This window comes from Salvelinus alpinus, chromosome 36, assembly GCF_045679555.1.
Source record: "Salvelinus alpinus chromosome 36, SLU_Salpinus.1, whole genome shotgun sequence".
NCBI classification, from domain to species: domain Eukaryota; kingdom Metazoa; phylum Chordata; class Actinopteri; order Salmoniformes; family Salmonidae; genus Salvelinus; species Salvelinus alpinus.
Window position 1 is genome coordinate 15130781 of NC_092121.1, and position 24363 is coordinate 15155143.

At 43.2% G+C, this 24363-nt stretch overlaps 1 protein-coding gene across 5 annotated transcripts in view; it reads left to right on the forward strand.

Annotated features, from left to right (window-relative positions):
* The window catches only part of LOC139565534 (serine/threonine-protein kinase N1-like), a 45163-nt gene extending 27017 nt beyond the window's left edge, over positions 1-18146 (forward strand). For all 5 annotated transcript variants that reach the window (XM_071385963.1, XM_071385960.1, XM_071385964.1 and 2 more), the window contains exons 5-23: positions 1378-1498; positions 4006-4151; positions 4320-4533; positions 5555-5746; positions 5960-6069; positions 6376-6519; positions 8444-8519; positions 9165-9297; positions 9452-9539; positions 10309-10394; positions 10724-10796; positions 10895-10986; positions 11280-11456; positions 11718-11780; positions 11900-11976; positions 12222-12364; positions 16308-16415; positions 16673-16753; positions 17024-18146. In XM_071385963.1, the coding sequence (XP_071242064.1) occupies positions 1378-1498; positions 4006-4151; positions 4320-4533; positions 5555-5746; positions 5960-6069; positions 6376-6519; positions 8444-8519; positions 9165-9297; positions 9452-9539; positions 10309-10394; positions 10724-10796; positions 10895-10986; positions 11280-11456; positions 11718-11780; positions 11900-11976; positions 12222-12364; positions 16308-16415; positions 16673-16753; positions 17024-17227 (2328 nt within the window). In that variant the 3' untranslated portion in view covers positions 17228-18146. The remainder of the gene's footprint in view (positions 1-1377; positions 1499-4005; positions 4152-4319; positions 4534-5554; positions 5747-5959; positions 6070-6375; positions 6520-8443; positions 8520-9164; positions 9298-9451; positions 9540-10308; positions 10395-10723; positions 10797-10894; positions 10987-11279; positions 11457-11717; positions 11781-11899; positions 11977-12221; positions 12365-16307; positions 16416-16672; positions 16754-17023) is intronic.
* The last annotated feature ends 6217 nt before the right edge of the window (positions 18147-24363 follow it).

Sequence of the window (24363 nt, forward strand, 5' to 3'; positions counted from 1 at the left end):
TGTACAAGGCTGGGATGGGCTACAGGACAATAGCCAAGCAGCTTGGTGAGAAGGCAACAACTGTTGGCACAATTATTAGAAAATGGAAGAAGTTCAAGATGACGGTCAATCACCCTCGGTCTGGGGCTCCATGCAAGATCTCACCTCGTGGGGCATCAATGATCATGAGGAATGTGAGGGATCAGCCCAGAACTACACGGCAGGACCTGGTCAATGACCTGAAGAGAGCTGGGACCACAGTCTCAAAGAAAACCATTAGTAACACACTACGCCGTCATGGATTAAAATCCTGCAGCGCACGCAAGGTCCCCCTGCTCAAGCCAGCGCATGTCCAGGCCCGTCTGAAGTTTGCCAATGACCATCTGGATGATCCAGAGGAGGAATGGGAGAAGGTCATGTGGTCTGATGAGACAAAAATAGAGCTTTTTGCTCTAAACTCCACTCGCCGTGTTTGGAGGAATAGAAGGATGAGTACAACCCCAAGAACACCATCCCAACCGTGAAGCATGGAGGTGGAAACATCATTCTTTGGGGATGCTTTTCTGCAAAGGGGACAGGACGACTGCACCGTATTGAGGGGAGGATGGATGGGGCCATGTATCGCGAGATCTTGACCAACAACCTCCTTCCCTCAGTAAGAGCATTGAAGATGGGTCGTGGCTGGGTCTTCCAGCATGACAACGACCCGAAACACACAGCCAGGGCAACTAAGGAGTGGCTCCGTAAGAAGCATCTCAAGGTCCTGGAGTGGCCTAGCCAGTCTCCAGACCTGAACCCAATAGAAAATCTTTGGAGGGAGCCGAAAGTCCGTATTGCCCAGCGACAGCCCCGAAACCTGAAGGATCTGGAGAAGGTCTGTATGGAGGAGTGGGCCAAAATCCCTGCTGCAGTGTGTGCAAACCTGGTCAAGAACTACAGGAAACGTATGATATCTGTAATTGCAAACTAAGGTTTCTGTACCAAATATTCAGTTCTGCTTTTCTGATGTATCAAATACTTATGTCATGCAATAAAATGCAAATTAATTACTTAAAAATCATACAATGTGATTTTCTGGATTTTTGTTTTAGATTCCGTCTCTCACAGTTGAAGTGTACCTATGATAAAAATTACAGACCTCTACATGCTTTGTAAGTAGGAAAACCTGCAAAATTGTCAGTGTATCAAATACTTGTTCTCCCCACTGTACATCTACTGTAGCCTATGTACAATACAGCCAGCCCCTCCACAATCTCTCTTTCTCACTCTTCTGAGTTCATGTCTCTAGTCAGATCTTCCCTCAGCCTGATTCTTCTCTGAGTAGTGAAGGTTAGCAGGGGTGTGTATTTGTGAGCTGTCTGCTATTTTACTGTCCTCACTGTACGGTGTCGCTTATAGGACAAGAAGATGCATCAGACGGCCCAGCAGATGCTGCAGGACAGCAAGACCAAGATTGACATCATCCGCATGCAGATCCGCAAGGCCATGCAGGCCACTGAGCAGACTGAAGATATCCAGGGTAAATATCAGTCTGTCTGTCTGACTGTCTGTCTCTGCCTGCCTGCCTGCCTGATTGCCTGCCTGCTTGTCTGTCCGTTTTCCTGTCTGACTGTCTGTCTCTTCATCCCTCTGTATCTGTCTGTCTGTAATCTGTACATCTATCGTTAAATGTTTTATGAAGTGTGGGTAACAGATCAATGCCCTCCCCAGAAGTGCAGAGTGGACATTATTATAACCTACTCCACTCTATACACCACACTCTCACACACACACTCTCACACACACACTCTCTCACACACACACACACACACACACACACACACACACACACACACACACACACACACACACACACACACACACACACACACACACACACACACACACACACACACACACACACACACACACACACACACACACACACACACACTCACACACACCTGGGCTCACTTCCACACAGGTTAAGGCCTTATTGATGTTCCTGCATCCCCATGATGTTGCCCAACAGCAAAAAGTCATGCTTCATTTACCCGAGGTTAGAGACAGAGGGAAAAGGGTTCAGAGAGAGAAAGATAAGGAAACAAATAGTAAGATATGGAAAGCGGGAGAGAGAACGAGAAAGAGAGTGAGAAGATGGGAAAAGCACAGGAAGTAAAGAGGCAGATTTAAGCCCATATCTTTATATGGATTGCTGTGTCTATTTCCCTCTCCCTACCTTCTTCGCTCTACCTTCCTCCCTCCTTTGGTTTAAGAATAGATCAGAGCTGCAGGGCATTTAGTCTCATAAGTCATGAACCATCCCCAACTTAGGACACAAACAGACGCACACAAATATATTAACACCCCATCAAAACCTCACTTTATCTTGATTTTGATTTTCAGTACAAATGACTTTATCATTTTATGAAAGATAACTCTATACAGTGCATTCGGAAAGTATTCAGACCCCATGACTTTTTCCAAATGTTATGTTATAGCCTTATTCTAAAATTGATCTAAAAAAATCTCTCATCAATCTACACAATACCCCATAATGACAAGATGAAAACAGGTTCTTCGAAATTTTAGCAAATTTATTACAAATAAAAAACAGAAATACCTTATTTACATAAGTATTCAGACCCTTTGCTATGAGACTCCAAATTGAGCTCAGGTGCATCCTGCTTCTACTGATCATCCTTGAGATGTTTCTACAACTTGATTGGAGTCCACTGTGGTAAATTCAATTGATTGGACATGATTTGGAAAGGCACACACCTGTCTATATATGGCCCACAGTTGACAGTGCATGTCAGAGCAGAAACCAAGCCATGAGGTCGAAGGAATTGTCCGTAGAGCTCCGAGACAGGATTGTGTCGAGGCACAGATCTGGGGAAGGGTACCAAAACATTTCTGCAGCATTGAAGGTCCCTAAGAACACACTGGCCTCCATCATTCTAAAATGGAAGAAGTGTGGAACCACCAAGACTATTTCTAGAGTTGGCGCCCGGCCAAACTGAGAAATCAGGGGAGAAGGGCCTTTGTCAGGAACATGACCAAGATCCTGATGGTCACTCTGACAGAGCTCCAGAGTTTCAATTTAGAGATAGGAGAACCTTCCAGAAGGACAACCATCTCTGCAGCACTCCACCAATCAGGCCTCTATGGTAGAGTGGCCAGACGGAAGCCCCTCCTCAGTAAAAGGCACATGACAGAACGCTTGGAGTTTGCCAAAAGGCACCTAAAGGACTCTCAGACCATGAGAAACAAGATTCTCTAGTCTGATGAAACCAAGATTGAACATTTGGCCTGAATGCCAAGCGTCACATCTGGAGAAAAACTGGCACCATCCCTATGGTGAAGCATGGTGGTGGCAGCATCATACTGTGGGGATGTTTTTCAGCGGCGGGGACTGGGAGACTAGTCAGGATCGAGGGAAATATGAATGGAGCAAAGTACAGAGAGAGATCCTTGATGAAAACCTGCTCCAGAGCACACAGAAGCTCAGACTGGGGCGAAGGTTCACCTTCCAACAGGACAACAACCCTAAGCACACAGCAAAGACAACGCAAGAGTGGCTTCGGGACAAGTCTCTGATGACTTTGAGTGGCCCAGCCAGAGCCCGGACTTGAACCCGATTGAACATGTCTGGAGAGACCTGAAAATAGCTGTGCAGCGATGCTCCCCATCCAACCTGACAGAGCTTGAAAGGATCTGCAGAGAAGAATGGGAGAAACTTTCCAAATACAGGTGTGCCAAGCTTGTAGCATCATACCCAAGAAGACAAAAGGCTGTAATCGCTGCCAAAGGTGCTTCAACAAAGTACTGAGTCTGAATACTTATGTAAATGTCATGTTTAATTATTATTCATCTTTTTACATTTGCAAAAATGTCTTAAAACCTGCTCTTGCTTTGTCATTATGGTGTATTATGTGTAGATTGATGAGGGGGAAATTAATTTAATCCATTTTAGAATAAGGCTGTAACAACAAAATGTGTAAAAAGCCAAGGGGTCAGTAAATGGTTTGTTATCGCTCTCCCCAGGTAAGCCAGACACGTGTGGGGTGGAGCTGCGTGTGGAGGAGCTGTGGCATCATTACCGTGTGGAGCACGCCATGGCTGAGGGAGCCAAGAACATGCTGAGGCTGCTGGGAGTAGGGAAGGTCCAGGACAAGAAGGCCATGTCAGAGGTCAGAGTTCACACACAAGACTACTGTCTGGATCTCACACATGAATGCACATTTAATGCACACGTACACACACAAAAAACACACACACCATTTAGGGCACATTTAAATGCACACACACAAACACAAACACACACACCATTGTAACCCCTCTCTCCTCTCTCCCCCCAGGCCCAGTGTGGTCTGAGTGAGTCGTCACAGCGCTGTGACCTGCTGAGAGGCTCTCTGGAGCAGCGTTTGCTGGAGCTGACGGACGACCACCCCAAGGCCTGCCTCATCAAGGAAGAGCTGGTGCTGGCCTCCTCCTCAGCCTTCAGCTCCAGACACGGAACCCCCTATGTACACAACCAGTACAGCACCCTCTGCAAGCCCTCCCCACTCACTGGTACATACACTTATAGTCTATCACTGACTCTTACAGCCTCTCTATACCCTACCACTGACTCTTACAGCCTCTCTATACCCTATCACTGACACTTACAGCCTCTATATACCCTATCACTGACTCTTACAGCCTCTCTATACCCTATCACTGACTCTTACAGCCTCTCTATACCCTATCACTGACTCTTACAGTCTCTCTATACCCTATCACTGACTCTTACAGTCTCTCTATACCATATCACTGACTCTTACAGCCTCTCTATACCCTATCACTGACTCTTACAGTCTCTCTATACCCTATCACTGACTCTTACAGCCTCTCTATACCCTATCACTGACTCTTACAGCCTCTCTATACCCTATCACTGACTCTTACAGCATCTCTATACCCTATCACTGACTCTTACAGCCTCTCTATACCCTATCACTGACTCTTATAGCCTCTCTATACCCTATCACTGACACTTACAGTCTCTCTATACCCTATCACTGACTCTTACAGCCTCTCTATACCCTATCACTGACTCTTACAGCCTCTCTATACCCTATCACTGACTCTTACAGTCTCTCTATACCCTATCACTGACTCTTACAGTCTCTCTATACCATATCACTGACTCTTACAGCCTCTCTATACCCTATCACTGACTCTTACAGTCTCTCTATACCCTATCACTGACTCTTACAGCCTCTCTATACCCTATCACTGACTCTTATAGCCTCTCTATACCCTATCACTGACACTTACAGTCTCTCTATACCCTATCACTGACTCTTACAGTCTCTCTATACCCTATCACTGACTCTTACAGCCTCTCTATACCCTATCACTGACTCTTACAGCCTCTCTATACCCTATCACTAACTCTCTGTCTATACCTAACTGAAGGCTCTAATGCATCAGAAACTCATGGATTCAGTTGAATATCTCTCCCAAGTTATAAACCTTTTGAACCAGGTATGATACTCTCACTTCTACCCAAACATCTCATATCAACTCTCTCTCTCTCTCGCTCTCCTAGGTACCCTGCAGGTGCGTTTGCTGGGCTGTGTAGGGGTGTTGGAGGTGGTCCCGGGACGCAGTAGAGGAACCCCGGTGGTCTTGCCTTGCTACATCCCAGGGGACGGACGCTCCTTCAAACTCAGTGGTCTCTACAGCCGCAGCACCAGCAGCATGAGCCTCAGGATCCCCGGCAAGACCGACGAACTCTCCTGTAAGTGTGTGTGTGTGTGTGTGTGTGTGTGTGTGTGTGTGTGTGTGTGTGTGTGTGTGTGTGTGTGTGTGTGTGTGTGTGTGTGTGTGTGTGTGTGTGTGTGTGTGTGTGTGTGTGTGTGTGTGTGTGTGTGTGTGGAGGGGGTTCACATATCTGTCCATTTGTGTTATGTAGTGAGTTTCTAAACATGTGTTATGGTATTGTGTTGAACAGCGGAGGTGAGTGCGGTGTTGAAACTGGAGAACACAGTGGTGGGACAGACGTGCTGGAAGACAGTGGGAGAGCAGGCCTGGGACCAGACCTTCACTGTAGAACTGGAAAGAGTAAGAAACTACATTACACTAACACAATACTGAGACTGAGACTGAGACTGAGACTGAGAGAGAGAGAGAGAGAGAGAGAGAGAGAGAGAGAGAGAGAGAGAGAGAGAGAGAGAGAGAGAGAGAGAGAGAGAGAGAGGCCATATTAACATAAGTTTCTCATGCCAATAAAGCCCCTTGAATTGAATTGAGAGAGCGAGAGAGAGGCACATTGAGAATTGAGAGAGCGTGAAAAGGTGAAAAGAGAAAAGAAGTGTATGTACACCTGTGGTTGAAACAGTATGTGTGTTGACCTGTGTTTCGTCTCAGTCCAGGGAGATGGAGATAGCAGTGTACTGGAGGGACTACCGCTCCCTGTGTGCTCTCAAGTACCTGAAGCTGGAGGACTTCCTGGACAACCAGAGACACAAAGTTCAGCTGGAGCTGGAGCCTCAGGGCCTGCTGCTGGCAGAGGTACACACAACTCGCCCTGAATACACACGTGTATGCGCACACACACACACGCACATACACACATGCACGCATACACAGACAGAGACATGCGAACATGCACACACACGCACCAACACATACATCCCTGCTCAATACTGAACTATACAATACAGTACCAGTCAAAAGTTTTGACACACCTACTCATTCAAGGGTTTTTCTTTATTTTTTTACAATTTTTAGCTGTCATCAAGGCAAAGGGTGGTTACTAAAATCTAAAATATATTTTGATTTGTTCAACACTTTTTTGCTTACTTCATGATTCCATATGTGTTATTTCATAGTGTTGATGTCTTCACTATTATTATACAATGTAGAAAATAGTAAAAAATTAAGAAAAACCCTTGAATGAGTAGGTGTGTCCAAACGTTTGACTGGTACTGTATGTGTCATTGGCGGTCAGTGCTATCTAAGATGAGGGAGGACGCACATTTTGTTTTATGAGCATGGCCTTATTTCAATTACAGCATATTGGATGACTGTCATTCATATTCCATTCACCCAGCTCAATGTAACATTGATAGGTTTTGGCTACTACATGATTCTCAAATTTTCCTTATACCTATCATAAGGTTTCTACAACCTAGCCTATGAATGAAAGTTTACAACAGGTCGAGATACATTTGAGTAATCAAGGTGACAGACAGTGACACATTCAATACCGCTTTGCACACTCTTACCAGCATCTAGCTGGTAATCATTAGTCCAACAGTTGTAAACGAGTTTCTATTGGACAAATTCAAATATGTTTATTCCCATTTTGTTCCGTTTGCTTCCGTTTAAGAATGCTTTTCAACAGAATCGGCGGAATGAATGCACCCCTGATCACACGCAAACACAGGTCACTTTCATAGCAGCCACATATAAACAGTATGAATACTTTGATCGTTGTAGCTATAATTCCTTCTCGCATCCACGTGCTCTCCTCCTCTCACCCTTTCCCTTCGCTTGTGGACTTCAGTGCACAACAAATACATCAGCTGTCTGTGACCAGGCAAAAAAATCTTTCTAAGCTTTTTCTAAGCTTCATATCATAACCGCCACACACACCCTACATCATTGTCACCATTATTAACTAACGTCATAGTCAACATAGCTACTAAAACTAATGTGTTAGTAAACCCACTACAATCATGCAGTACAGTGTAGTCAGCAATCAGTTTAGCAGTTACACCGGCAGGCACCGGTGGTAGTAAATGAATAACATCAAAAGCTTACCTTGACTTGGAAGAGTTCCAGTGTTGGTTCGCCATAGCCAGCTAGCTAACATAGTGTCCCTCTCTGTTTGAGCCGGGTGTTTAAGTAGGCTAAACTAGCTAGCTGCATTCGCTAGCTAAGTAAGTGAAAGTGAAAGTGAAAAAAATATTAAATATCTCTGCTAGGTAGCTTCTTCATTTTTTAACAAATGCATTTGTTACATTTTTTTCCTTCTTTGAGTCAACTACTCATCACATTTTTTTAAGCACTGCAGTGCTAGCTAGCTGTAGTTTATGCTTTTCTAGATTAATTATCTCGCAGTTCATGCTGCAAGAGCTCGGATAGGTTGGAGGACGTCCTCCGGATGTTGTCATAGTTACTGTGTAAGTCTATGGAATGGGGTGAGAACCAAGAGCCTCCTAGGTTTTGTATTGAAGCAATGTACCCAGAGGGTGGAAACTACCAGCTAGACTATAGTGGTACCCTACAGAGTGCTGTTGAAGCTACTGTGACCTTCATTGCAAAGCAGTGTGTTTTAATCAATTACGTGGTTACGTGAATATATTTAGTATAGTTTTCTCTAAAAAGGATAACTTTTTTAGATGTTGCACTATTTGTATGAAATTCACTGAGGAGGATGGTCCTCCCCTTTCTCCTCTGATGAGTCTCTACTGATATGTGTGTATTTTAGGTAATGTTCTTCAACCCAGTCATAGAGAGAGGCCCAAGACTGCAGAGACAAAAGAAGGTTTTCTCCAAACAGCATGGTAAGAGAAGCTTTTCTCAGAACAGTGTGTTGTGTTAGTATGTGTAAAGTCTTAGATGAAGCCCCATTTTGTTCTGTATGTTGTCAGCAGCTGCCAAGCCTGGCTCCATGTATCCCAGCATCCCTATAGGGCTCACACCTGCATCATCTGACTGCCGCCCCACTGCTTCCACACTGAGTAGCATGGAGTTGCCCCCTAGACACTGATCTACAGTCAGTTTAGTGTTTCACCCCTAATGGGTCACATTAGGATTGGGGGAGGTCCTAGATATGTCACTACATGCAACCTCCACCCAGAACCCACTTTGTACCTCTCTGTGCTCTGTATTGCCATCTAGTGTTGGCAGTGCTAGCAGTGCTGTAGATTAATCTGATGGGTTGAGGTGGTTTTAATGCTTTGGAGTATGACAACTTGAGTTTGTCAGGGTTGAAACTTCTTCAGTGCAATCTGGGCAATCCTAATGGATTGAGTAAACCATGTTAAAATTAGCTGCGATAACAGGATAGATTGCATTTCAGGGGGATTTGTGTTTATCAGTATATCTTATTGCCTTGTGTCTATGTTGTGTGTGTGTGTGTGTGTGTGTGTGTGTGTGTGTGTGTGTGTGTTGCGGTTACTGCCATGTGTGTGTTGGGTATGTTGCAGGTAAAGCGTTCCTGCGTGCTCGTCAGATGAATGTTGACATCGCCACCTGGGTCCGCCTACTGAGGAACGCCATCCCTACTGGAAACAACGTTCCCAGCTACACCCCACACACACACTCACGCTCACATTCTGGGTACACCCCACACACACACGCACGCTCACATTCTGGCTACTGTACACACACACAGAGATACCCTTTCTCACACCTCTGTAATGCTTCAGACAGCAAGCACAACATATACTGTACATGGGGAAACTGTTGACTGGTGTTTCTGTGTGTGTCGTAGGGAGATCTCAGTGGAGAAGCTGACTCTGGAGAGCGACTCTCCTCCGAGACCTGAGATCAGGAGAGACGTTGTTGACACACCCCACCTGGTGAGAAGAAGAGAAGGGAGGGATGAAGAGAGGGATAAGGGATGGAGGGAGGGATGGGAGGATGAGGGAGGGAGGGAAGGATGGGAGGATGAGGGAGGGATGGGAGGATGCGGCAGTGGAGTGATAATCATCTGATAGCCATCTCTGTAGTATCACATTCCCTTTGGCCATTCCCTCCAGAAAGCCTTTGACTAGAAAACAGTGGTTCAGTCATATTGGACTATTAGCCAAGGATGAATCTGGAGCGAGACAGAGCAGGGCCTGGGAGGAAGGAGAGGAGAGAGGTAACAATAAGAGGGGAAAGGGAGAAATCCACACTAATGAGACCAAATTGGATCGAAGGAGCTTTAATTTGATCAAAGCCCAATCTGTGTTCGATTCCCAGTGTGTAAAACATGATTGGCACGAGAGGACAGAGAGAGAGGGACAGAGGGAGTGAGGGAGGGAGAGAGATGCGGAGGAAGGGAGGGCCTTGGTAACAGATGGTATGGTCAGTGGGGCTGTGGGTTTACTGGATTAGTTACTCGGGTGTTTTTAGACAACTAATTAACAGTAACGAGGGAACGAGGAAGAGAGGAGAGGGATTGAGCAGCCAGCCAGCCAGCCAGCAGGAAACTGGCTACTAATAATGATGAGGGACAGAATTACTGTTGCCCTGTCTGTCTGTTTTTCCTTCTCCCTCTCTCACCTTCTTCCTCATTCTCTTTATCTATCTCTCTCTCCTCTTTGTATCTTTCTTTCTCTGTCTCTCTTTTTCTCTCACTCTCAGGAACAGCCTGTGATCGAGCCCTTGTCCCCTCCGGACCTCGCCCAAGGGCGGCCAACCAGAACCCTATCCACGAGTTCCCTGCGCAGGTACAGCACCATGCAGAGTTGGCACAGTGTGTCCTCACCCTCACACCTGAGTACATCCTCTCACAATATGGCCCCCACAGTATGATGCTGGAGAAACACACCCACTCACAATATGGCCACATGACCTGACCTCCTTCATAACACGTTACTGTAGCCACGGAGACATGTAACACAGCAACATGCTCTATACAGAAGTGCTAGGTAGGCACAAAACATCAGATAATACTGCATCTTGTTTCTTCAGCTAGCAGATGACCATTCAACATAGTAAAGTAAAGGCTATTTCAGTGATTGTGATCATTATTATTTTCTTTGTGTCCTGGTATTAGACAGAGCAAAGGCCCTCTGTGTCTGCAGGACTTCAAGCTGATCGCTGTGCTGGGCAGGGGACACTTTGGCAAAGTATGTGTCCTCACATTTGAAATATCCTCTCTTTGTTTGGAAGTTCTCTATCCAGAGGATTTAGGTTGAGATTCAGATGAACCACTGGTGTTTTCCAGGTGTTGTTGTCGGAGTACAAGAGGACAGGCAGTGTGTACGCTATCAAAGCCCTGAAGAAGGGAGACATTGTGGCGCGGGATGAAGTGGACAGGTATGGATCAACACTAGAATGCAACACAGGCCATGACAGAACACAGGCCAACTATATCATGCCTCTGTCTGACAATATATTACCTCCATCATGGTGAAATTACTTGTCTAGTTTTATATACAGTGTGCCACAAAATTGTCAACACAAAACTGATCAGCAACAAACCATGGCAAAGATATACACTGTACAAGTTAACTGTGTGTTTACATACTGTTTACATACTTGACATTAGACAGTTGTCTCTCTTTCCTGTTGTCTTCTATCATTCTATCTTCTCTCTCCTCTCTCCTCAGTCTGATGTGTGAGAAGCGTATTTTTGAGACGGTGAACAGCTCCCACCATCCCTTCCTGGTCAACCTGTTTGCATGTTTCCAGACCCCAGAACATGTGTGCTTCGTCATGGAGTACACGGCTGGGGGTGACCTCATGATGCACATCCACGCAGACGTCTTTACAGAGCCCCGAGCTGTGTGGGTACCGCTGTGTGTTGGTGTGTTTGCTGTGTTCTACTGAATGTGTAACGGAACATGGGGGAGGAGCAGGCATGCTTTGAGATATGTATATTTGTGTTCATATGGTTGTGTACTGTATGCGTACTCATATCCATCCACGGTCTGCTGTTACTGTCGTGTGTGTGTGTGTGTGTGTGTGTGTGTGTGTGTGTGTGTGTGTGTGTGTGTGTGTGTGTGTGTGTGTGTGTGTGTGTGTGTGTGTGTGTGTGTGTCCTGCAGGTTCTACGCAGCCTGTGTGGTTTTGGGCCTGCAGTTTCTTCATGACCATAAGATTGTGTACCGGTGAGTACTCTGGGTAGACATGAAACACAGAACACATGAAAGACACCCTCTCATCCTCCTACCCCTTCATCCTCAGAGTACCCATCAATTTTGAATGAATCTTCATCCCTCCTCCTCAGGGACCTTAAACTGGATAACTTGTTGCTGGATACACAGGGCTATGTGAAGATCGCAGACTTCGGGCTCTGCAAAGAGGGTATGTTCTCTATAACTTATTCATCATGTCTCCAGAGCTCTGTAAGGATGCAAGGTCATAGCGGTTGTAGTTTGGAGTACTTTTGAGTCTTTTTATTGAAGCCAATTTTTTGCTTATGTGCTCATGTTTTTCTATATTTCTGACTCAGTTTGTGTCTCTCTCGCTCTCCTTCCTCTCTCTGTTTTTCTCTCACAACAACCTCTCTCTCACTGCTTCTCGTTCCTGATCTCTCTCTACTTCCCCAGGTATGGGCTATGGGGACAGGACCAGTACGTTCTGTGGTACTCCTGAGTTCCTGGCTCCAGAGGTTCTGACAGACACCTCCTACACCAGGGCAGTGGACTGGTGGGGTCTGGGAGTACTGGTGTATGAGATGCTGGTGGGAGAGGTAAGAGACTTGACTCTAAAAACCTCTTCAGAGAATTATATAAATATGACTTCATACATATCTAGCCTTATTATTTAGACATGCTCTGGAACATTGGCGACTGGTAAGTATTTTTTAAATCTCCCGCTTTGGGCTGGATGTGTCAATGTGTAGTTCATACATGCATAATTAATTAGGAGAATTACTGTCTTACCTCAATTAGCCACGAAATCCCTAGTTCTGGAAGCTGTGTTGCACCATTTTCCCTCAAGTGGTCCAGCCCCCTAGCAATTCGAGTTCAACCAATGAGCTTCAGCCCCTCGCCATATGAGTGACAGCTAGCAAGATGCACCGACAGAGCGAGAGAGAGGCAATTTCAGGGGACCACTTTCAGAACTACTGGCTAAAAAGTATACAAAAGTACCGGAGAATCCCTTTAATGAGTTAGGCCCTCACCTTTAAAGTAATATATACTTTAGGCCAGTAATATATACTTTAAGCCTTTAAGGTAATACAGCACTTTAGTCTATATTACATCAAGTGATGTGTGTTTGAGCCATATGTTACATAAATTAATATAGTGTAACGACTCACTAGGCATGGCTGGTTGGATGGCAATGGTGAGTAATAATGACAGAAGTCCAACACACAGATGCACAGCTTAAGCCAAGCCGGCATATTTATTCAAGATAAAAGGGTCACAAAGATAGTTCTCAAACTGTAACTGAAAACAAAACACTCTCCCACACAGGGCTTAACTGAACTTAAAGTTACACTGAACTTTAAAAATAAAATAAAAAATTAAGGGGTGGATCAGCTTAATATTGCGGAAAGAATGTTGCTTCCAATGTAATTGTCTGCATCATTTCCAATCCCCCATATTTTTGGGGTAAATATATATATCCATACACGCATGCATACATATATACATACACATACCTATATAGACATACATACTTTTTTAAAGAATATACCTTTATTATTATTCCCCGCAAACCCTACCACCGATCCCCCAATTGGAGTAAACTAATAAACACTTCTGCTTTTACCTTCAATTTATACATCTTATACACATTTTACAGACACAGTCTACTTTACAATAGTTCTCTCTTGTTTGTTCTTAGTCCTTCCTCTATTTCTGATGTCCATCCAGTTTGATTTCGATTTGTAACTATGCTATTTCACAAAAGTTCCAAACCTATATACATTTTACAGATCCCGTATGCTTTACATTGTTTATCTTGTTATTAGTCCCACCCTTCAGCTCCATTCAACCCCTCTCATCTATCTCTCAACATCATCCATTTCGGATTTCTATTTGCCATATATTTTTCAACTGTGCTGTGATGCTTCACAAAATAATTGAACCTTCCTATTCTCATAGCTTCTACAGATTGTAAATTAAAAATATTTTTTTTTGCTAAAATAATTATTATATTATGGATTGATTGACTATGGCTTTTCAAATCACCCAGTATTGCTATCTGTAGCGTTAGTTCTAAGAAAAGGTTGCAATTCTTCAGCCATTTCTGGACCTGTGACCAAAAACGAGCTACATATGGACAATACCAAAATAAATGATCTAATGACTCTGCCTCCTCACAACAGAATCTGCAGAGCTGGGAAGATTGTATCCCCCATATATATAACATTCTATTAGTTGCAAGAATTTTGTATAGTAATTTAAATTGAAAAATTCGAAGTTTTGAATCCGGCGTTGTTTTGCGTATCAATTCATAAACCATGTGCCATGTGTACATCGAAAATCTCTTCCCAACTATTTTGCAATTTATATGGCACAGCTGTCAGTTTTTTGGTCCTTAAATGAAATTGGTATATGTTTTTATTTATCACACTTTTCTTTAACCATGTATGTTCTTTAATACAGGGCCGACATACAAGTTCCTTACTTTTTTCCCCTTCTACTTGCCTCTTCCATTTATGTGGTAATGCTGCAATTAATTGGTTGTAATTTTGGGTAGAGCAGACATTTCCATATGTCTGTGTTAGCTGCATGTGTGACATAACTCCACCAGTCCTATTTATGATATCATTCACTAAAATTATACCTTTTTTAAACATTTCTTCGATAAATACCGTTTTTTTAATCAATTAGTATATTTGAATTTAACCACAATATTTGTTGTACTATTTGTTCCGTCCTTTCAGGTGGATTAAACTGAAATTGCAACAAACTTTCTAAGGTTTGTTTAAAAAATAAAGATATTTTGGAGATGATTACCTTTTCAAACAACCAAAAGTGAGCAGGTGTAATCTGAATAAAGGGGAAAAGGACCTTCTTGAATATAGGATGAGACATTCGTACCAATTGACTAGAGAACCAGTTTGGATGTAAGTATAACTTTTGTATTACTGATGCCTTTAGTGAGAGGTCTAATGCTTTAATATTTAATCATTTCTGCCCTCCGAATTCATATTCGTTATATATATAGGCCCTTTTAATTTTATCTGGCTTGCCGTTCTAAATAAAATTGAATATTTTTTGTTCATATAATTTAAAAAACAGGTCACGAGGTGTAGGCAAAACCATAAGCAAATAGGTAAACTGTGATATAACTAAAGAGTTAATCAAGGTGATTTTTCCACAAATAGACAGGTATTTTCCTTTCCATGGTAGCAAGATCTTATCTATTTTTGCTAACTTTCTATAAACATTTATTGGAGTGAGATCATTTCTTTCTTTTGGGATTTGTATACCGAGTATGTACACATCTCCATCAGACCATTTAATTGGTAAACTACATGGTAATGTAAAATGTGCATTTTTTTGTGATCCAAAATTGAAATATTCTAGGCATTTCTATATGAACTCCAGTCGTACTTTATCAAAAGCCTTTTCAAAATCAGCTATGAAAACCAGGCCTGGTGTCCCCGATATTGGTACATTTATCATAATTTGGTTTTAATCCAGAGAGGATAGCAAAAGTATCTAGATCCTCTAAGAGGCCGTGGAGAGACTCTAATTGTGGTTTAAAAAAAAACATGAATCATCAGCGTACAATGACACCTTCGTTTTTAAGCCACGGATTTCTAATCCCTTAATATTATTGTTTGATCTAATCTTAACAGCTAACATTTCGATGGCAATAATAAATAGATATGCCGATAGTGGACAACCTTGTTTTACTCCTCTAGATAGTTTAAAACTTTCTGAGATGTAGCCATTATTTACTATTTTACACCTAGGGTTACTATACATAATTTTTACCCATTTTATAAGAGATTCCCCAAAATTGAAATATTCTAGGCATTTCTATATGAACTCCAGTCGTACTTTATCAAAAGCCTTTTCAAAATCAGCTATGAAAACCAGGCCTGGTGTCCCCGATATTTCATAGTGTTCTATTGTTTCCAGTACTTGTCTTATATTATCTTCAATGTATCGTCCATGTAAAAAACCTGTCTGATTAGGATGAATAATATCTGACAATACTTTTTTAATTCTATGCGCCAAGCATTTTGCTAGGATTTTTGCATCACAACAAGTGTAAGAGGTCTCCAATTTTTTAAATGGACTGGATCTTTATATATACCACTTGGGTCCTGTTTCAGTAATAATGATATCAGACCTTACACTGAACTTAAAACTAGCTGGGCTGCTACCTAGCTTACCAGCTTCACAATGTCCATGGGCTTAGCTCAGCCTTCGGCATCCAGCCAGGAGCTTTTCCCAAATGTCTGTAATGCTCAGCCTGCAGCATTCAGCCAGTAGCTCCCCTTCTCGTGCTGAACTGAACTTGCACCTTATATGCCCCAGGTGTATTGCAGCCTAACAAGGCTGAGTGGCTTCAGGTGTGGGGCTTGGCACTGCAGCCTAAAAATGCTGGTTGTGGGGTGTGGCTTACACTCCAAACAGTGGCATTCCCCGGCCACATCACTGGGGAGCCATAATAGGTTAAATGAGTGGCTGTGAGCTTGACAATGTGGTCTATGTGTGTGTCAGTCTCCATTCCCAGGTGATGATGAAGAGGAGGTGTTTGACAGCATAGTGAATGACGAGGTGCGCTACCCTCGCTTCCTCTCCACAGAGGCCATCGGCATCATGAGACGGGTAAGCTCCTCCCCCAACATTCACATCCCACCAATCACCAGTGGAGCAAGAGAGAATCACATTGATTGACATGGTCAGTTTGGTCACTGTAAAGGTGGAGCCATTTTGCTTCTAGTTTTCAGTCAGTGGGTTTTCTGTGAAAGTGTTTCTGATGTTTTTTCAGCTGTTTGCCATCTGTGTGTGTTGCTAGCTAGTGTTTGGTCTGTGCTGTGAGTTGTTATGTCTGGGTTGAGGTGTTTGTTGTTTTCTGTTGCCAGTTGTTGAGGAGGAACCCGGAGCGGCGTCTAGGCTCTGGTGAGAAAGATGCTGATGACGTCAAGAAACAGCCTTTCTTTAGGGTGAGTCGCTCTCTCTCAAGTTCCCTATCTCTCGCTCTCTTTCTAATTCTCTCTCCCTCAAACACAGACACACATGTCATTAGTTAACATTCCTCATAAACCACTGATTAAACTCTTGGTATGTAATCAGTGAGCGTGTTAAATAGTTCCAGCATCTGCTCCAACTCTATGTGCTACTGTAACATCACGGGTTGCTGTTTTCAGTTGCATAGATTATTTAATTCACCTGGATTCTATGAACCAATCCGGTCTCTCTGTTTCCCCTCTCAGGGTGTGGACTGGGAAGCGCTGCTGCAGAGGCGGCTCCCACCCCCGTTCGTCCCCAACATCAGGGGGAGGGAGGACGTCAGCAACTTTGACGAGGAGTTCACCGCCGAGACCCCCGCCCTCACGCCGCCCCGCGAACGCCGCACCCTCTCCCGCAAGGACCAGGACTGCTTCAAAGACTTTGACTACGTCTCTGACCTCTGCTAAGGGTCAAGGTCAGACTCTCCCTTTAGACTGTGAGTGGAGCTGACGAAGGACTCTGCACTGCGAGAGGGATGTTACCAGGAGAGGCTTACTGCTGTCCTGTCTGAACTGTGAAGAGGCAGAATAAAGTTACGGGAGGATGTGAATGCGTGCTGCGGAGATACATTGTCAGTCTACTGACCTCTAATGGATTTCTGGAGGGCCTTTTATAGGATGATACATGAAGATAATCCGGGATGATGTAACGCTCTGTGGATGAGTGCTGGGGCACAGTGTCTGTGCAGCATAGCAACACTGGAACTGAGTGAAGTTTATTTCCCTATAGAAATGAATGGAGCCCAAGATGAAAAGGATATTCTCTGTAGAAGACAATACAGTTGGTGCAGGGATCATCAGATATGATTACTCTCAAATTGACCTCTCTCTATTGCCTCTCTGCCTGCTATCGCTCCTTTCCCTTAATCGTTTGAGGCTGCTTACTGTTTCTGTGTGTAAATTCTGATCCTGCCTCAGTCTGTTCCCATTGCTGTCGTCTAGAGTCCTGCACCTCTCATAAATCACCACAGGGGGGAGCCATAGAAAAGGTCAAAAGTGTTCCAGAGAAATTGAGGAGATGACCAAGTGGGGTGCAGATTCTGTGTATGACGAATGTCAAGGGATGCTAGTGAGGATGATGAGGGTGGAAGGATGAGGGTTGAGTTGTTTTTCTGTGTTTGTGCTGGTTCCTCACCATGTCATGTTACCCCTCGTCTTCAAATGGGATACTCCTCTACTCTCCCCGCTCGGTACGAGTTTTATCCTCAATCATTTAGAATAATTTTTCAAATTGCTTTCTGTGATTTTAGTTTCTTTTTGGTGTTTGATTTGTCAATCATGCTGATGTTATGTCTGGAATTGTGACTTAGTAAAAATGTGAACCCAATGGACTGACTCACAGCTTTGTGACTCTTCAGCCCAATTACCATTCAGCCAGCTACATTAGCAGGAATTCTTTGAACTTATTTTTTCAATATGGTGATATAAAACCTACAATATGAGTACAGTAGTGTATATTGTTTATGGATTGTCTCACACAATCCAAACTAATATAACTAAATTTGTTTGTCATCCAGGGTTGTCTGAACTCCTTTTAAAGCAATGTTACGTTCATTCTGCTGAGTAATAGGAGAGCAGAGTGTGCTGCACGTCACCAGACACCGTTAGCAGTAGCGGGTACACCATGAAGACACTCAGTCCTAATGGGCCAAACACGTCTACAGCAGGGCCTATACTTTTCCATCATTGTGTGTGTGTGTGTTCTCTCCAGGTCAGAAACACACTGTAATTTGGAGTCTCTCTGCTGTAGATTCACATAAACAATGAATGACTAGGCCTAAAGTCAACGTAATGCAATATAATAAAATGGATGAGAATGAAACAGTCAACAGAGCAGGGCCTCCATAGTGGTGCAGCGGTCTAAGGCCCTGCATCGCAATGCTAGAGGCGTCACTACAGACCCGGGTTCGTTCCCAGGCTGTGTCACAACCGGCCGTGGTTGGGAGTCCCATTGGGCAGCGCACAATTGGCCCAGCGTCGTCCAGGTTAGGGGAGGGTTTGGCTTTACTTGGCTCATCGCGCTTTAGCGACTCCTTGTGGCGGGCCGGGCGCCTGCAGTTGCAATGTGTCGGACGGGTGTTAAGAAGCACGGTTTGGCGGTTCATGTTTCGGAGGACACATGACTCCACCTTTGCATCCCAAGACAGTTGGGGAGTTGCAGCGATGAGACACGATCGAAATTGGGGAGAAAAATTGGGTAAAATACAACAAATTTTAAAATAAGTCATCATAGCCCAGCGTGTTATACCATCACAGAGCAATAGTTACAGCAGTGCTCAGTGATCTCGGGGCTGGAACTATGTCTGAAACAGAGAGTACCAGCAAGAAAGTAGACAAAGACTGTGACACAGTGGGCCACCACTGCAGGTAGGTAGGTGTAGAGATGGTGACATATGGCATGGACAAAGAAAGAGGAGCGACACTTTAGCACCCTGAGAACAGAGCTGAGTCTGATACTGTACAGCAGGAGAGGATGTGGTCCCATTGTTATTATTCAATGTGCTAATGACAATACTGTGCCCTGGAGAAGAGGAACAGGAGAATGAAAGACAGAGAGGGAATAATGTGTGAGATTATCATTTTGATCCAGGTAAGGAAAAAAAAGAGAGACAGGGAACATTGTAGATAATTTAAGGGAGAAAAGATGTGGAGGGGGTGGGGTTAGATGAGGAGAGATGAACGTGTTGATGATGTGTGTGGAGAGGGGGCACTCAAGCAGTGGGAGTGAGGGGGTCAGGGTGTTCCTGGAACACACTGCTCTCCTCCCTCGTTCTAACCCTAACCCTCACTCCTTCCTTGCCTCCCATCTTCACTGGAGCCTAGTTTAAAAGGAGACTGTGGTTTGATTTTATCCTGCACTTTTCTGGGCAAAGCCAATATGAGAAACCATTACCAGGAAGAGACAGGAGTCTCCCATGCTCTCTCTCTCTCTCTCTCTTCTCTCTCTCTCTCTCTCTCTCTCTCTCTCTCTCTCTCTGTCTCTGTCTCTGTCTCTGTCTCTCTGTCTCTCTGTCTCTGTCTCTGTCTCTGTCTCTCTCTCTCTCTCTCTGTGTAGGACACACTGTAGCAGTCTAGGACACCATGGGCAGTGAAGACCAACATGGCCTTAAAAGGAACAGAGACCAACAATAACTGCGTTATTGTCATTGTTAGAACCAGGTTGGATGTTTGAATGTGGAAAAATATGTGAATGTCACCGATCCAGAAAATGTGCTAAACACAATGACTACCAGGTTTAGATAAAGAGCATCAGGTTGCTACACATCAATGTCACCAACTTGGCCTGCTGAAGGCTCTACGGCTCAAATGCCCCTTCTGCATGTTCTTCAGTCTGTTTATCAAGTCTGCCAGTCCAATGTACTCTGATCTCTTTACTTAAGAAACCAAGACAGATAAGTGGTTGTTGGAGCAATAGTGGGCCTTTCACTAGCAACGATGCGTAGAGAGACTAATGCATGCAATTATAGATATCTTCCCTGGCTTGGTCTGCCTCAGAGTCCCACTCACATTAACCATCCTCATACACTTTGTCTGCATTTCCATTTGGCTCTTTCCTGGTTGTCTCAACATCATTGCGCTGTGTTCATTAGTGGTAAAGCAAACATTTTTAAATATGCCTGGCAGTACCTCAGTACCTCTTGACCGAAACAACATTTAGGGACATTCAATTAACAAATATTAGCCTTTAGTGGAGAATTCTGATTTGGGATTGGACAATCTGGCCTGTATCCAAGGAGGTAATAGTGCTCCATTATATCTGGACTCTGTCGAGACTGGTTAACTCTGTTCACTTTTCAGAAATCACCCACTCACAAAATTACACTTTAAGTAGAGTTTTGGGCCAATAGCGTCAATCCACAATGTAGAAGTAGACCTACACAGTAAATCAAGGGGAGGTGAAATGTAGAATTAAATTGACTCTACTGAAGTTATCTTAACCCTCAACAGAGTGATACTTTCCCTGGAGTTAGTGCTGATAACTGGAGTTAATTGGGACTGTATATTTTGAACTCCTTTAAGAGTAACCAGAGACAGGGAGTTAAAACTACGGAGTATCTACAGATGTCATATTTCTCAGCATGCTCTGTTGCAGGTCGATTTTTACAAATGGTTTGTTTCAATATGTGTTTTCGCGTGTACATTGATTGTTTTTGATCTAATGCTACTCAATGATATGTAACATGCATTTTCTTAAACTAATCTCTAAGTGTTTGGCTTTATGGCAACGGTTACTGAGAATGCTGTTTCAGAATAGATGGTGGGTAGTCTCTAGCAACATTACACTCTGCCTTGCTCTGACATAGATTCTGAATGTAAGTTGTAGGTGATGTAAAATTTCTGGACATCCTCCCTCTTAAATGGATACTACTAGAGATTGGATGTCACATTGCAAGCCACCATAATATGACACATTAAGAAATATGCAAATGAGACTTTACACCCTTATACCTCAAATGGAACCATATAAACCTCAAAATAGTGTTGTTTGACTACATAGGAATTTAATTAACTCTTACGATTGTGTTGAGAGGAAACATTACTCTAAATAATGAACTCTAGAATACTGAACAACACTGCAGAGATTAAAAATCATTATTTTGAATTAATACTGTACAGAGTGAAACCCAATGAAGCAGAGTTAAATATCAACACTAAATTGAGCGTACTCAACTCTGAAAAAGTAACTCTATTGCCAGAGTACGTTTTACTCCGGAGCATTATTTTCTGGTCAAATCCCTAAACCCGGAGTCTACGTAGGAAATAGAGGCGCTGTTGCACTCTGCAGCAGACACTCTACTTGGACCTTCCAGTTCAGTACATTGTCCGTGTGCACCCAGCTACTTGTACCAACTAAGCTGTGCTATGCTAGCATTGTGGACAACCACAGGCACGTGGTTGCCAACAGATTTGGGGTCAAACACCATCTCCTCTGTTTTCTTTACATTGAGGATAAGATGGTGTTCATCACACCACTTGACAAACCTTTGAATTTCTGACCTGTACACAGTAGTATCAGCATCTTTATACATCAGACCAAGTATGGCGGTATCATCAGAAAACTTGACAATATAGTTTTCAGGATTACTGCTAGTGTATTCATTTGTGTACAGTATGAATAAGATTGGTGAACTCCCACAACCCTGCGGGCCCCGTGCTAATGTCTCTAGCCTCAGAGAGCGTACTGTTAACACTAACCTGCTGAGTACGGCTAGTCAGGAATGAGTGGTACCACCTTATGATACAGGGGTTAACACCTGTCTGCTTTAACTGACTGAGTAGGACATGTGGCTGTATTGTGTTAAACGCTGAACTTAAATAAATAACAGTGTAGCATAGGCCTTGGGGTTTTCCAGAAGCTTAACAATGAGATGCACTATGGTGTTGATTGCATCATCTTGTCTCACGACTTTGCTTATAGGCAAATTGCTAAGGATCTAACACAGTGTTCACATCTGAACGGAGCTCGCACACCATGATCAGGTGTGCTTGAAGACTCTAGTGACAATTATAGGGTTGATTTCCAACCTATGAACACAATAATCAATAACAATGGAGCCAATCACATTATCACACTCAACAGAGAAGTCATGTACATCAAATCTTGTATAAAAAAACATTTAATTCATTGGCTTTGGTCAGCTCATCTGGTGTGTGCAAGGATTTCTTTTGCAGGGTTCATGTTGGTGATTGTTCTCATCGATTCCCACCATTTTTTGGAGTTCTTTGTAAGGAACTATTTGTTCCCACTGATTCCATGTGTTGTTTCCTTGTCTCTCTGAGCATTTGGTTGAGCTCCTTTTGCACCCATTTCAGTTGTTGTTGGTCCTTGTTTTTGAATGGTTGCCTCTTGCTTCTTGCCTCTTGCAGTTGATCCAGTCCTTGACCTCATTTGTGATGTAGGGTGTGTTGTTTGGGTGTGTTGTTTGGGTGTGTTGTTTGGGTGTGATGTAGGGTGTGTTGTTTGGGTGTGTTGTTTGGGTGTGATGTAGGGTGTGTTGTTTGGGTATGCCTTTTGTCTTTTGGGGTATCAGAGTCAACACAGAAATGTATGTAGTCTGTGACAACCTCTGCTGACTTGTGCATGTCTAACTCATGAAAAATGTCCCAATCTGGACACAGAACATCCCTTAAGGGATTCTATACTGTCCTCATTCCATACATTCACAGATTTCACAAGGGGTTTACTGTTCTTGAGAGCTGTACGGTAGGTGGGAATGAGCTGGACAGTGTTGTGATCAAGTTAGACAGGGGTGGTTTGGCTCTAGCTGCGTGAAGGAGATTGAGGATGTACTGAGAGCTCCTAGTGAACAGAGAACCTAGCCGACAAGAAAAGGACGGCTATGGAGGGAAAAATACATTTTCTATTCATAGAAAGGTGGAAGTTAAAGGCCTGACTGAGACTGAAAAGTGAGTTGGTTAGGACGAAAAACAAGTCAGCAATGGTGATGTTTTCCCTCTGTGGAAAGGGTTCTACATGGATCCTAAAAGGGTTCTACCTGGAACCAAAAAGGGTTTTTCAAAGCGTTCTCCTATCGGGACAGCCGGAGAACCCTTTTAGGTTCTACAGTACGTAGTGTATGTTCACATAAATTGCAGACAAGACTGGAATTTTAATTTCATTTCCGTGGCCATACTTCTTTTCATAGATAGATTGCATGTCTGCTCATTTAATTCTCAAGCTACCAACATAATATTTGACAGACATCGTTTACCAACTGGGGTCATTTTGACCGCAAGAAGAAACTATTGGAAAAAGCATCAATCACAGCAAAATATCAACTTACGTTTTATCAAAACATCAGAAAAATTTGATACATGTTATCTGAAATATAAGATGACCAGAATAGACCGTTATTTTAGCAAAATTACAGTTAATCAGCATATTCTGTCAAACATATACAGTGGGGAGAACAAGTATTTGATACACTGACGATTTTGCAGGTTTTCCTACTTACAAAGCATGTAGAGGTCTGTAATTTTGTATCATAGGTACACTTCAACTGTGAGAGACGGAATTTTAAACAAAAATCCAGAAAATCACATTGTATGATTTTTAAGTAATTCATTTGCATTTTATTGCATGACATAAGTATTTAATACATCAGAAAAGCAGAACTTAATATTTGGTACAGAAACCTTTGTTTGCAATTACAGAGATCATACGTTTCATGTAGTTCTTGACCAGGTTTGCACACACTGTAGCAGGGATTTTGGCCCACTCCTCCATACAGACCTTCTCCAGATCCTTCAGGTTTCGGGGCTGTCAATGTGCAGCTTTTTCCAAAGTACAATCCACATTAGTACTAAAAAGCAAATTTACCGTAATTTAATTATAGTATCTGAATTTTTAAGTAAATATTAATTGTGTCATATTTATGTGGTCAGAATTATCATATTTTAAAGGGGCAGTACACCAACATTTTAAATATAAAACATTTTATTGACAAAAAGGATTCAATTCACTTCAAAAAGTGATTCTGAGAGACAATGACCAAACCTATTGCAAAAAGCATGCCCACATCTAAGTCACTACAAACCAAAGT